Source organism: Aplidium turbinatum, chromosome 11 (assembly GCF_918807975.1).
Source record: "Aplidium turbinatum chromosome 11, kaAplTurb1.1, whole genome shotgun sequence".
NCBI classification, from domain to species: domain Eukaryota; kingdom Metazoa; phylum Chordata; class Ascidiacea; order Aplousobranchia; family Polyclinidae; genus Aplidium; species Aplidium turbinatum.
The window spans coordinates 20,166,997-20,181,138 of NC_137482.1; the positions used below are offsets into that span (position 1 = coordinate 20,166,997).

General features: G+C 36.3%; 1 protein-coding gene across 1 annotated transcript; it reads right to left on the reverse strand.

Moving 5' to 3' along the window:
- Positions 1–1,461: 1,461 nt before the first annotated feature.
- Positions 1,462–12,106, reverse strand: LOC145779812 (uncharacterized). Its single transcript, XM_082591461.1, has 11 exons — positions 11,966–12,106; positions 8,956–9,057; positions 8,634–8,678; positions 8,083–8,549; positions 7,784–7,889; positions 7,483–7,588; positions 6,359–6,527; positions 5,321–5,439; positions 4,249–4,307; positions 3,911–3,986; positions 1,462–2,953 (listed from the first exon to the last, which is right to left on the reverse strand). The coding sequence occupies exons 2-11, from the start codon at positions 9,009–9,011 to the stop codon at positions 2,942–2,944; spliced, it is 1,215 nt and encodes a 404-aa protein (XP_082447587.1). The 5' UTR covers positions 9,012–9,057; positions 11,966–12,106; the 3' UTR covers positions 1,462–2,941.
- Between the last annotated feature and the right edge of the window lie 2,036 nt (positions 12,107–14,142).

The following is a 14,142-nucleotide window of genomic DNA, read 5'->3' on the forward strand; positions in this document are numbered from 1 at the left end:
CACTGAGCTAACTTTGGATGGGATGACTTGGTATGACTTCCACAATCAACTATTATTAGCCTACCCTACATTAATAAAAGTAAAGTTTTCAATTTTTTTATGAATAAAATAATACACACTTGCTGGTTTATGTTCAGCCTTAGTGCGTTTATCAAGAGTGATACTAGGAGGCAAAGAAAACCCAATCTAAAGAAATGGTATCTAAATCTAAAAAAATTCGTCTAATATATAAAACGACTTGTAAATGTAGGCGAAATAAATCGTTGTACGTTTATCTTACACTCACCTTTTTATTTTCGAATAGTAACGTGGTCACGAGTCAATTAATTGTCTCCCGTTCGTACAGTCTTAATTTTAAAAAGTCCATGCACTGGTAGCCTTACTAGCCTGTGCAGTTGGTAGCCTATTTTTAAACTCAATCCATGAAAAATTATCCAGGTAACTTATGTAGCCTACGCAAGTAATCCACGTTAAATAAACTATGACATGATAATCTCATCTATGGCCGAAAATAGTAGTTGATGGAGTGGTGACATCATCTTCTAGCCCAGGGGTGCGAGAGCTGTGCCTAGGCGGTGCGGGGATGCTAAATCATCAAGGTTTGTTATCATATGAGGTAAGAAGCAAAGTTGTTTTTATCAGGTTTCAACAAAAATTTCGAACTGTAGGCAACTATTACTTTTCAGCCAATCCTAGGAGGGGATGCGAGAACTGGTAGGTAATTTCAAGGTGGTGCCAACAAGGCAAAAGGTTAAGAACCACTGCTCTAGCGTGTTCTAGTTGGTCATGCTTAGATAAAACAAAATTTCTGCAAAAGAACCAGCAAGCTAGTGAATGTACAATCAAGTAGGGAAACTTAAAAGAATTTAAAATAGGAAATTAAAAGCTCGGCCAATTTTTGAGGTTTTCCGTCGATGCAATGAAAGACAATAAATAAGACTCTCAGTTTGCTAGCGCAAGGGCGCCACTGCGCGAACGAATATATAAGCAAATGCCAACCAAATCTTTAATCTCAGCACCAATACATTGCAGACTGCACTCCGCTTTTCCGACCACATTAAAAGAATTAATTTTTTACGCCTTACTATATGGCTGCTCTCAACAACAAAAAAATTCAACTGCTTTAGAACTGACTTCACTACTTTTGCATTAGGCTACCTATGAAAAGTACATTATTTTGTAAAGCATAAAAAAATGTAACCTTCTGGTGTTGCTTGTGTAAAAAACGTAACCCTTGTGTAATTTATTTTTTTAAAGAGAAAAGCTGACGCAGTTTCGATTGATACGTTCCGCAGTTTGTTTCTAAGAATTCAGCTGTACTCGCATAAAAAGTTATAACTACCGGTATCTTTTCATTACGCCTGTTTGCCTTGTCCACAAGTGAAGATACCTAATTCTTGCTACGAAAAGTCGAAGGTTTTTGTTTTGAGACAATGAAATCACACATTCACTCATATTTTTCTTGTTTTCTACACGTAACACAAACGAATTTCAAAGAAACTGAGAAAGGAAAGCAATACAAGACTATCCCAGATAGCAAAATCCGTCTACAGACGTTAAATCAATGTAAAAATGACGGATTTGGTTGTCTGGGTATGACGACAAAGTACTGACCGTGCGGAGAAAGACAATAACTTCACATAAACTAAAAAACGAAACGAAGATAAAACCAACCAGGCAAATTCAGATGTTTGTACGTCGCTTCTAAGTCTAAAGACGTTAAAACAATGCTAAAAGGACAAAGCATGCTTTCGCAACAAACGCAGGTTCACGTCTAGTCATATCATCAGCGGAGAGTGCAACCACATACCAGTTTGACCCAAAAAAGTTTTGCCACCAAGACAAGCGATGGTGCGTTTATTCAGTGGCTCGCTTTCGCTGGAAGATGACAGCCAATGCGGCGATTGCTCCGACTTATAGTTGGATTCCTCAAATTTACCAATAGTTTCAATGTCGATTTCTAACCAATTAGAGACATTCGAAACTGGTGTTCTTGCAGAACTATCAAAAGGTGTCGCCTTGACATTTAATACCTTTTGGTAAGGTGGTGCATAAACGAAAACCTTTTCCCCATCTAAGATATCCGTCGTCTTAACATTGCCTCAGCGTCTGCAGACGTTCAATGAATGTAAAAAGAATCAGTTTTGCTGAGCGGGTCATTTGCAGGGTTGAGAAAGCACACACAATCAAGTGAAAAGGCGGTATCCAACCATCCATACCAACACAATCACAATAATCAAGAGTTAACTGGATCTAAACAAGTTTGCTTGATGATGTAAAAAAAACATAATAATATTTTGAATTTGACTTGGTAATTCCCAACCGAAAATCATATGAATGGATAACAGCAAACAATTTAAAAATGCATTTCACTGGTTTGCATTGCAAATGTTCATTTTGTCTATTACAAAACCCTAACGTTTTACTGTATAAATAGTACAACAAACACAACAATATAAAAATGCGGACGAAAAATCAGTCACTGCCAATGTCGCCACAAAGTTTGCAAAACGCAATATGACGCCATTGATCATCTCCCCTGACATCTAGCGGAATGCAATAAAATAATTTCACAGTTTCTAATTTGAGCTAGAGCTGGACAGTTCAATACAAAATGTAAACCGCTGCGGTTGCAAGAAAGTTTGAGACTTTGAGTCGTTCAAACATTAGGATACGTTAAATTAACGTCAAAGGCACGCTCTGTTTTAAATTTGACTAACACAAACAAATTCCAGACTAAAATTTCACAAGTTTAAATTTGCTCTATGAAAAAGTAAACTAAACGTCGACAGGTCAAAGCTAGAAAAGTGTCTTGCGTCTTCAAATCAGCACATTTGACATGCTGGATTGCTTGAAAAGCTTCAACCGTAGATTAGGCAGTCGATTGGTGACTCCGATTAATTAAAGCAAAAGTAACGAGATCATCTTTTTCACTGCCAGGTCAAACGGATCCCTGTAAAAGAAAACACAAAAAGTTAATTATTTTCATGGAAACTACGTTTTAAAACCTATCTGCTCCAAATCGCCTCCTAGTGACGACGGGTCATCGCTTCCAACGTCGAATTACGTTGAAGCGATGAAGAAAACTATTTTCTAGGCTTGGAAGCATTGATTACTCAGAGCAAAACTTTTCGTTTATCAACAAACTTTTGTTTATTTATTCTATCACAAGATGCGTTTTGTATTTTCGTTCTACACAGCAGATGACCAGGTTTTGCAAGTTCACATGATTGCTACACTTAACACGTTTTAACATTTTGAGTAAAAGCGTAGCATTCGCTCTTATTCAAAAGGAAAATATAACGAAAACCGAAATCACATATTTTTTAAAATAGAAAATATACAACACACCGAAATACCTACATTTTGTCAAGGTGAATAAACAACTACTATTCACGAATTTGAGACATTCTTAAGATTCATAAAACAACACGGAATGACGTACAGCTAAGAAAATCCGGTTAAAAATGCGATGGCGCGAATGAACCCGCAAGTTAATTGCAATCCTGAGGCGAGTACCATGCTCATTGCTCAGGCATAGTGCAGTAGGTTAAATGTTTACCGAGACAACAATGTACTTCTACAACAAACAACATTATTACCAACACCGAGATACTATTTCGCGTTGTTATGCTCTTGCTCCAATTAGCAAATCAGCTATTTTTACGTTGATCCAACTGCAGACCTTGGATTAATGTAAAAAAGGATTAATTTATTGGCCGGGTGAAACACCAATAGAAAAAACCGAGGACTTGTTGGATTGTAGGTGGATGTGAACCATGTGCCCTTTCTTGTATAAAGTTACCAGATCGACTACAAGGTTTTGATTTTTGGGGGGGCACGCTATTTTTAGCACGGCAGTGTGTTGACATGTTTGTTGGTGTTATTTACGACTACAAAAGTAAATTACCTTAAATTTTCTGCATCTTTTTCTCGGTGTGCCAAAGAAAAGGCATTCGCTGATGCTGCTGTTTTTATTGGTCAATCTACAAAATAAATCCGTTGATTTTAGCTTTCACAAAGTAATTTACAATCAAACACCAAATTAAAAAAGTCTTCCTTTTTTAACAGAGCCTGTTGAGAAAATTGAAATTAAAACTGTGCTGAAATTGTTGCAAACAGTTCAAAATTAAAAACAAGGTTAAAAAACATCCACCAGATAACCAGATCGAGACATTTTACAAACCAAGTTTTTATTTTCCTTTGAAACTGATGTTTCCGATAACATGAAGCTATTCGGTTACTTACGAGTTGCCGTCAACCAGTTTCCATCGTGACCCATTCATGCGTTGTCGGGTACCGAGCACCTAGTGAAGACAAAGCCGCAAGATGAGAATGAGCTTGACAAAAATGTAAAGATTGCAAAAATGTAGCGTGTTGGACAAACAGTGCAATGTTGATGCAGCCCGTGCATCGTACGTGCTGTGGCCCGAGGCGTGTTGTTATTTGGTCGGGAAAGTTTTGATCAAGAATTTGTCGCACGTTAAAATCTCGCAAAAACACACAAAAAAAAAACAAAAAAAACTAGTACATTTAAAAATCAAAATAAACTTCCAAACAATGAAATACAAAAATTGTTTTAAGAAATTTTCATTTTAAGTGTAAAGTACAATTCAAAAACTTGGACAATTAACAGAAAAATGACTAAAATAACAAATGGTTTTGAAGTGTGAGCATTTCGAAAAATGCAGAACAATTTCCTAGACTGCCAGAAAAACCAACCAAAGTGTTTTACAACAGATTAATCAAAACAAAAACCCAATGAGAAACATCAAAGAAAAATAACTTTCATTTCCAGGACACGTGCTTCTAAAAGAAAAAAATTGGAACACCTCTCACAGGCAAAGTTGAAGGTAAACGTACCCAGACAAAGAATGAAATAAATAACATGCGTTCTATTGGTGCAAATTAAGCTAAAGAAATCACAAGACGTATAAAGTGACAATCTGCTTTTCTTCAGACGTTTCGCAATCAGGCACGACTGACTTCTTCAGGGAGCTAGATTGATGAAACGACGAAATAAAAACATATTGTCACTTTATACATCTTGTGATAATTTAGCTTAATTTGCACCAGTAGATCGCATAATGTTATTTAACCAAATGCCTGGTGAACAGCCTCATTCAATTTTCAAAGAATGAAATACCAAAGAATGAAATACCTACTACAACAAACCAAGAAAACCTACATCAACACAGATCTAATACAAAGAGCAAAAGACTGCAAAACTTTTCGTACAAGAGGCTGTCAATGCTTGAAATCAAGTACGACCATGGAAAAAGACAAGGAGGGGTATTAATAAAAACCAACCGCAGCACACCTGTTCATCTTGTGGTGTTCTGCAAGGTGCAGCAAAGAGTCCTGCAGCAGATGTGTATTGCACCAAAGACTTCATTACCACGTTCATGCATCGCTTGTCCAGGGTATCATGAATGTTGGCTGAAATGAAAATCAAGTTTAGTTCTTTAACTGCGATTCAACGTTAGAAAACGTACCACAATAGTTGTTAATGTGCTAATGAGTTTAAGCAGTTATTATACTAATTGTTAGCCGTGGCAGACAAACAATTGTGTTTTATTTCCTCATTCACGAGAAAAAGTTGGGAAACTATTGTAGCAACAAGAACTTTTGTGACCACTCCCTGTGTAATCTCAACAATATATTAAAAACTTTAAATTATTATTAAAAAATTATTTATATATATTATTAAAAAATAAATCTTTTTTAAAAGCCAGCGTATTGAAATAGAGCAAAATGGCTGTAAATGGTGTGGTTGGTGCAGCCGACACAGACGCTTACGTTGCGTAACGTGCTTGCGTCTGGCAACAATGACCTACGCATGTGACGGAAATAGCATCTAAAGGTTATTTCAATCGCATTAAATAAAGCGCGTTATACGCGGAGTGCGTGATTCATCAATGGCATAGTAAGAGATTACCACGTGGTTTCATCTACAGATCGAAACACATGTTGTCTTGTGAGTGCTTTGATTTTATTTATGTGATTGTTTCTGCAGTTTCGGGGGAAAAATTAACTATATATATAAAAAGAATGAAAAATAGGCAAGTTTTAAAAACTTTGAATCCAAGCTCGGAAGTACTCCTATTAAAATAATACTTTTAAAGATCACAACTGGATTATTTTTACTTGTTCTATTTTTATGCAACTGGTTTTCATGCAGCCAATTGTGTAATATTTTCTAATTTTTATATCAACGCGTCTTTCGTTAATCAATTAATATATCAAAAACGAACTGATTACATAAATAAATCCATTCTTTAAGTCGATTTCTTTCAACTTGCCCTAACTGGAGAAGTGACACAGAAAAAGTAAAAAATCCCAAAATTGATCTACTTACCCAAAGCTTTCCTTTGGTTCTTTATCTTTCTTCGCTTGACCAAATACTTCCTCTCACAATGATTGTTTGGTTTCGCCTTGGGTAAGTTCACCTCGTTGAAATGTGAGGACACATGGCGCTGGTAGCCTTCTTGGGAGGCAAAGCTGGCGTCACATCCTCCCACAATGCACTGCAATACAAACAAGGAGGTCAAAGGTAACTCTGAAGTTCATTTTTCTTTGTCTTCACAAAAGAATTTTTTTTTGCTTCAGTTAAAATGGAAATCGAAAACAAATTAAGTAGATGACCTTGATTGACTGTTAGGTCAGTTCATGAACGTCTGCAGACGTTAAATCAATGTCAAAAAGCTTGATTTGCTGGTTGGGTGAGTGACAACTTTAACTGGCTCCAATTATTGGCAACAAAAGTGGCAAAACATTATAAATTTGACTTAGGATTACCATACCAATTGCTTTATTAAAAAAAATACTCAAAAACTTCCAAAATTTTTTGTCTAATAAGAAATGAAAATTGCAGTTGCTGAGAGAGTCTGATTGGTTGACATTCATTAAATCACGTTGCTGATGAAATATTTTGTATTTTGCAGTGACAAGAATGTCATACACAGCTAAGTATAGACATAGGAGCTCCAGACAAACATTATATATAGTGGCCGGCGTAAGCTGTCAAAAATAAAATGCCATGATATTCACAAGAAGCCGAATCGGTCGTGACATAATATTCAAAATACAGACAGTCCCCAGTAATCTGATGACGTGAGCGGTTTTAAACGAGCAATTTGTTGCAGTTTTTGTGTGATTCTCTGCTGATTTAGGAAGGAAACATTTAAGTTCTAATGCTGTAAGACTTAAAAAAATTCGTTTTGTTTTATTCTTTCAAGCAGAGAGACAGTATGGTAAACAACACAACACGTTTACAATAGTGTTATCCAAAAGCAGAGTTCAATTGCAAACCGCGAATGCCTGTGGCACGTAATTCAAGATAAATACACCAATACGGAAACCGGAAAACGCCCTAAACATTCAGGATTTTTAAACAGTCAAAGAAATTGAAATCTTTCTTCACAAAAAATGTTACCACTAAATAAACGCCAGCAAAACAAGACGATTTCACGTTCCTCTTACCTTGAACCGTCTATTGCCTGTGTGGGAAGTGATGTGCTGATGCAGCCACGACTTGTGACGTGACGGCTTATCGTAAACCTTGCAACCGATCCAGAAGCAGGAAAATCTTTGAAAAACAGAAGAACCGTCAACGGTCATACATCAGTGGTTTTTGACAACAGTACATTTACTACAGCATTGTTAACGTCAATTGCCACGCAACTATGACAATACTAAAGCCATTTCGGAGAAAAAAAGTGTTAATTTGCTATGAAAAGAAGTTAAGCTTTACGTGCATGAAATGGTTAGCATTTCAACTTACCTGTTTTCGCTTTGATCGATGTGTTCACTAATTAAATGTGCATGTAAGTCTCGGCCATTGGGAAAAGTACAAGAACAATCTTTCCACTTGCAGAGAAGCTCTGGCTCTGAAAGTGAAGACCAAATAAAGATTACTTGCCACGTAATGTGGAATCTTTACATCTAGAATGGTTGTGGATGTTAAATACAGAAGTTAGAAAAAAAGTGGGGAAACAGTTTAATAGAGAACTAACTCAAGAATGAAAAAATTACAAAAATAACAAAGATGTAAAATCAGAATGGTCAACGTTTCCAGCCTACCTTTTTCAACAGGAAGAGGTTCGGGTTTTGGAGGTGGAATAAGACAAAGCGGGCTCTCTTTTAAAGACACGGAATCAAAAGATGAAGATTTCGAAAGCTCATCAAACGAGTCTGACTTTAAACTTTCATCAAAATAGTCTGCTCCAACAACATCTAAAGGAGTCGTGGACTCGAATCCAGAGTCAGGGCTGTTTGCATTCATCTCGTCATCACTAGTGCAGATGGGCAGCAGAAGCTGAGGTCGTTGAGAAGACTTAAGGCTGGAGGGAAAGTAAGATTCCTCCTTCGATCTTGGATCATTGCATAGGTCAGGAGGAATATACGAGTTGTGGCATGCAAGCAGGCACAAGCGATCAGAGGACGAGTTGCTGCTTTCCAGGTGCGCAACAAAAGAGGAGGTATCAAGGCTGGCATAGCTTGGGGATGAGGTAGAAGAGAAAAGAGCAATATCTTCGGTTTTGTAGAAACTGTAACAAAAAAAACAAGTTGTTAACACAAACAAATCCAATTTGACATGTAAATTTTTAAACAATCTCGTTTGATGTGCTTACCCATAATCAGACTTAACGACCTTTGTAGAGTCCGATTGTCGTCGTCTAAAAAAACACAAAGAAAACAAGTTCAGCACAAAAATAATTAAAAAAGTTAGTCCATAAGTCTGATCACATTGTGGTTCCCAAGCATATGTCAGATGGTGTATGACTTGAACCAGAACTTCACGTGCGCGTTCAAGCATGTCATTAATACTATGGCAAACCACAGCAGCGTGCTCTTAAATGGGATCGAATCAAGGTCTATTCGCTCTTGCCAGTTGCCACTCGGCGAAATGGTTGAGATAGGATGTAGATAACCAACAGATGCAATCGACAATACCTTTTTCGACAAGTCGGGCTTCTGTGCCTCGCCCTTTTCTGAACGGTATCCGACATGGTCACAGTAGTAATGGATGTAGCAGAGCAGTGGTGAAAGGTATAGCTAAAAAACAAAGAACATAAACTGATGATAGCTGCAGTGCTTTTGAACGCGTTCAATGGTTCAATCCTTTATTGAAAGATATGATTCAGTTTTCTTTTTCCAACTCCTAAGCACTGGAAAAAGGCACGCAATTCAAATAGACTGGTTTATTCTTTTATTGCTTAAGAAATTACCGTACGCTTATCGATGCATTCGTGTGGAAACAGTAAGATTTGATTTGATTTAGCGGTGAAGTGATGCTGCAACCATTACACTGGTAGTGCCAATGAATAGGGTGAAAATAATCACACATCCTACGCAAAAAAGCAGTTTTGGAAAAACATGACCAATAGACATGCTCTGACTTCAGAGTATAAAACCACGAAGTCGTTATGTTTAAAACAGGCAAAACAAAAGTTCAATAGATTTCATAGTTGGACACTGGTTCTTAACTCTGTGATGTTCAAAAAACAAAAATAATCGTTCTGAATTACGTGATAAAGCATGGAAAAGGTCAAAATCGAATAAATCAACCCCAAGTTTTAAAAATGACATCACATTTCGTCATTACGAATAACATTCGTCAAACCCATATGCTGAATCATTTAAGTACTAATGCTGCACATTGCACAATCAATTTAGAATATTTTGAGTAAGTCGTAAGCAAAAGAATCATAAATTAACTCTCGTTTTGATACGATGCATTGTTTAAAAATTGGAATCATACTTAAGCAATTCTTATAAAACCTCCATTTTCCAAAACCGTCTTCGTCATAGATGTAAAAAGCTGTTAAGATTTCTAAACAACTGGTCACAGAGTTTGAGACATTGCGGATTGAAAACGGCGTGTGGCACAAGTGTACACAATTGTATACTCATTACTCATACTCATGCATATTAAAAGTTGTGCCATTTCACGGTCATCAAAACACAAATGCGACATTTTTTCCATCCAAAAGTGTGACTTTGTTTCGTAGCATTTTTTCCGGTTCCCATTTTTTAAAATCGAATTGAAAAGTTGACAAAGAAAAATGCCTGCCCTTTTTGCATTGATTCAACGCACGCGTGCAAAAAAATTTGGTGTAACAATAAAAAAAACACCCAAAGTTGGAAAAGCACGATTAAAACTGAAGAAAATAAACAAACAAAAGCAATGCCAAGTTACATACTGAATAAAATTTCCCAAGTCTTACTGCATCCTTTTGATCTATAATTACCAGGCACGCAGGCAGTACACCATTAATTTGACAATTAACAAAGTGTGAATCTGTGACGCAGCTGCCATGCGGAACGGAAATAGATTCCACTCTTGGAAATCACAAAAAAATACAACATGTCCAAGTATTGTCACATATTGCCGAGAAGATTTAGCACTTTTAACTCATGACGTCAGCTCGCTGCAGTTTTTTTTCTGGGCATGTGCGAGTGGAAATGTTACGCCCAAAACTTTTGTGTTAGACAAAACTGCCGTCCCAAGGTAAAGCGACGTAACTACAGATTTTTGATTTTCCCACTTTTTATTGTTAAACGCTTCGCAAAGAATATATTTTTCTTCCAGCAAAGACTCAGCAGCGTAACTGCAGTAGTTTGCGAGATATTTGGTGGTCAAAACGACGTAACTGCATATAAAGATCATCTATGCAAAGCCAAAACGACGTAACTGCCATTTACGTCGTTTTACCATAGAATCCAAAGCAAATAATCCCAGTTACGTCGATTTACAAATAGAATCTAGAGTTAATCCCACATTCTCAATGGGGTGTCAGTCTCTGCCAAACAACGCCAGCTGTTTTGCTCGTGTTGCAAAGACAATTACGTAGCAAAAGAATAACCTCATTTTGTAGGTAAAATTCTTATTTGCTTCTGAAGTGAAAACAATTGTAGGCATACAGAAGCTCCAGAGTCAACACGCAACAAAATATTAACCTCATTTTGTAGATAAAATTCTTATTAGCTTCTGAAGTGAAAACATTTTATCTACAAAATGAGGTTAATATTTTGTTTCGTGTTGACTCTGCAGCTTTTGTACCCAAACACTCTTCATAAAGCGTCTTGTAGCATCCTTTTAGTGAACAGAATCAGCAGTTAGCTTTAACGCAGTTACAAGACGCAAATAATGGCAAAAAAATCGACTTGCATGAAGTTGTGAAAACGCCTATGAATGATTCTGTGGACCATAACGCTAACGACAGAGACTACACGGTGACATACTAAACAAGCAATGCCCGCTTATGCCGGCAAATCGACCACAATTTTAGGCATACTGTAGCTACCCGCCAACGACAAATCACTTGATTTAATTGATGTTGACTGAAGATACTGCATTGTATTTGAACCATATTACATATTTTGTGTGTGAATTCAATACATTGCGTCAGATACGCCGGTTTGCCTTTGCAACACGGTCAGAAACACAATCCAGTTTACAAAGGTAAAGCGACGTAACTACACTAATTATCTTAATTAGCAAAAATTAGGACAGCAATCAATGTTTTTGTTCCCATTGAAACAAAAAGTAGGTAAGATCTTTTAGTTGGAGGCATCAAATGTTGAATTGCGATTAAAATGTCGTTATGGTTTACGATTAACTTTAAAGCGCTTTTTCTCGGTTTTAACTTTTCTGTAGTTACGTCGCTTTACCTTTAGACGGCAGAAAAGCTTGACCAAATGCAACAAGAATGCTAACATTGCCACCAATTCAACTTGCTCAAAGGGCATAGCCTTGGGCAATGGTGCGGTAATCTTTTTACATCATTCTACAAACGCAGTTGTTTCCACAACCTTAACGCAACTGATCGTCAACTGTTCACAGACACAAAGAAACGATTAATAATTATTTTTAAACATAATTTCTCGCAACCTGTATAAAAATACAAAATCAAGTTATTACTGCAAGACATACAGCACTTAGTAGTTATAAAACACCTACCTTTAGTCAGATAACTTTTGCTTTCTTTGTGCAAAAGTAACGTGTGTCTAAGCAGTAGCGGTCTTCATGCCAAAATTCAGTGATAAAACGTTTAAATAAATAAATAGATATTTAACCAAGCAGCTACAAAACTTAAAACCTGAAAAAAAAATCAAAAACGGGTCAAGTACCGTAATCTTAAAACGATGGCATTAAAGCTCGCACTGAAAGCAATCTCATAGACATCACATGCATTCAATAACTGAGTGCTCAAACACAGTTTATAATGATCAAATCCTACTACTCTAGCAGAAGTTGAGATATTCCTGATCCCAATATTTTGTTCAGATAAGGGAGATGCTGTAACTTTCAGTTTCAGACAAACTTTCGGTTGTTGAACTAGGCACACTGCATTTTTCTTTAATTTTAAATCATCGACAAAAATAAGTATCTGGTTTATCTCAGTATTATAACTGATAAATATTGTAAGTACGATTTTGAGTCTCACTTTCTAAAAACGAAATACCAGGCATTGGAGTTATACTGGACACATTTTAGCCAGTACTACTCAAGTCGATGAACTCATTTTTTGACACCGGAAAGGTTGAATCGATGTAAAAAGCACTGATTTTCTGGCTGGGAACAGCTTTGAAGTGGTCGGTGACTAAACAAGCTTTCTAAAAGCTGATGATGTGAGTACGCAGACACCTCACAAAGAACTGTCAAAAAAGTATCCAAACTTTAACCCTTTGCTTTTCAACGTTTTTTTGGAAGTTAACTGCTCAAGGGGGGGCCTTTTTTGGATCAAATTCAATCAGCTGTTACGTGTTATCTGCTGATGCTATTTCAACAAAAGTTGCACTGGTGTGAAAAAAAATCATTTGTCTATAAGTTTGAAAAGTCATTATTTTAAAATTTTGTATGTTAAACTTGATATTTCAATTTTTGCAAAGGTACCCAAAAACGACAATTTTGATTTATCTTGCCGCTATTTAATTACCCTGCTAATCCGATTTCATGCAAAGTTCTGAAAAACAATGAGCTCGATCGAAGGCACGAAGTGTGTGTGCGGTGTGCCAAATCATTGCATTGATAAAGATTTACTTACGACTTGCGAGCAAATCTTATTGTAAGCTACTCATTGATTCTAAAATAGTTACAATCAGAGTAATATTGTTACACGAATTTGAAAAAAAACAAAACTGCGTTTGTTGTCTTACATTTTCGTCCTAAACTAATGCATTCCCAAACTCATGGCTAGCTTCTAGTTTTATGGAACCAAATTTCTCATAAGTAACACCTTAGCCTGCTTGAATAGCTGTTTACATCTTCGTTTGTGTATTTTAGGTCTACAATTGAGTTTGTAGTATGAATATTTTTAGTAGAGAGAAGACAATTGAACAAGTTGTTGAAATTATCTGAAATTTCTAAGTTCAAATTAGGTGCTTTTGAAATAGTGGATTTGTGTCAAGTCGCATCACAAATATCATGCAAGCTACATCACAAGTCATTTCGCTTACCGGTGTTTATAAACATGACTCATAAATTACATCCACCAACAATACAGCATTTACATCAACAAAGCTAAGTTCGAAGCTAAACTTTTTATTGAAGATTGTGTCAATCAATTTGAAATAACATTTTTAGTCCGCCAGCGTCGAAACAATGCAACAGCGAATTGAGGAACATGCGTAAACAAAGGAAATGTGAAATAACCCACAGTCAGCAAAGCTACATAAATTTAACGTTTACAAATGTTGAATCAATGTAAAAGGAATGGATTGCTGACTGGGTCGTCATTGTTTGAAGCACAAAAAATACGCGTAAATGCGACAACATCAGCAAGGCAGCGATTATGTTTCTGGCCAAAAAAAAAATTAACTTTTGAATTCAAAGATAAAAATGATTATAACGAAGCTTCAAAGTTTGTCGTAAAAAATATTGCAGAGATACAATAAACATAATCATTTTGTGCCAGATTGTGAGAAGACTTCCTAGATTCTTTCCAAACATTTGCAGGATTGCAAATTATTTTTTATAACTTTATATTGCCAAAAAATGGCTTCTTTGTTGAAACAACGTGGCTACAATTCTATAAAAAATTCTTAGGCCTACTACATTGAAGTAATGAAATTTTTTTTTGTGATTTTGCTGATGACGTTTTACAATATCCGAGAAGTAAAAAATAATAATGATGA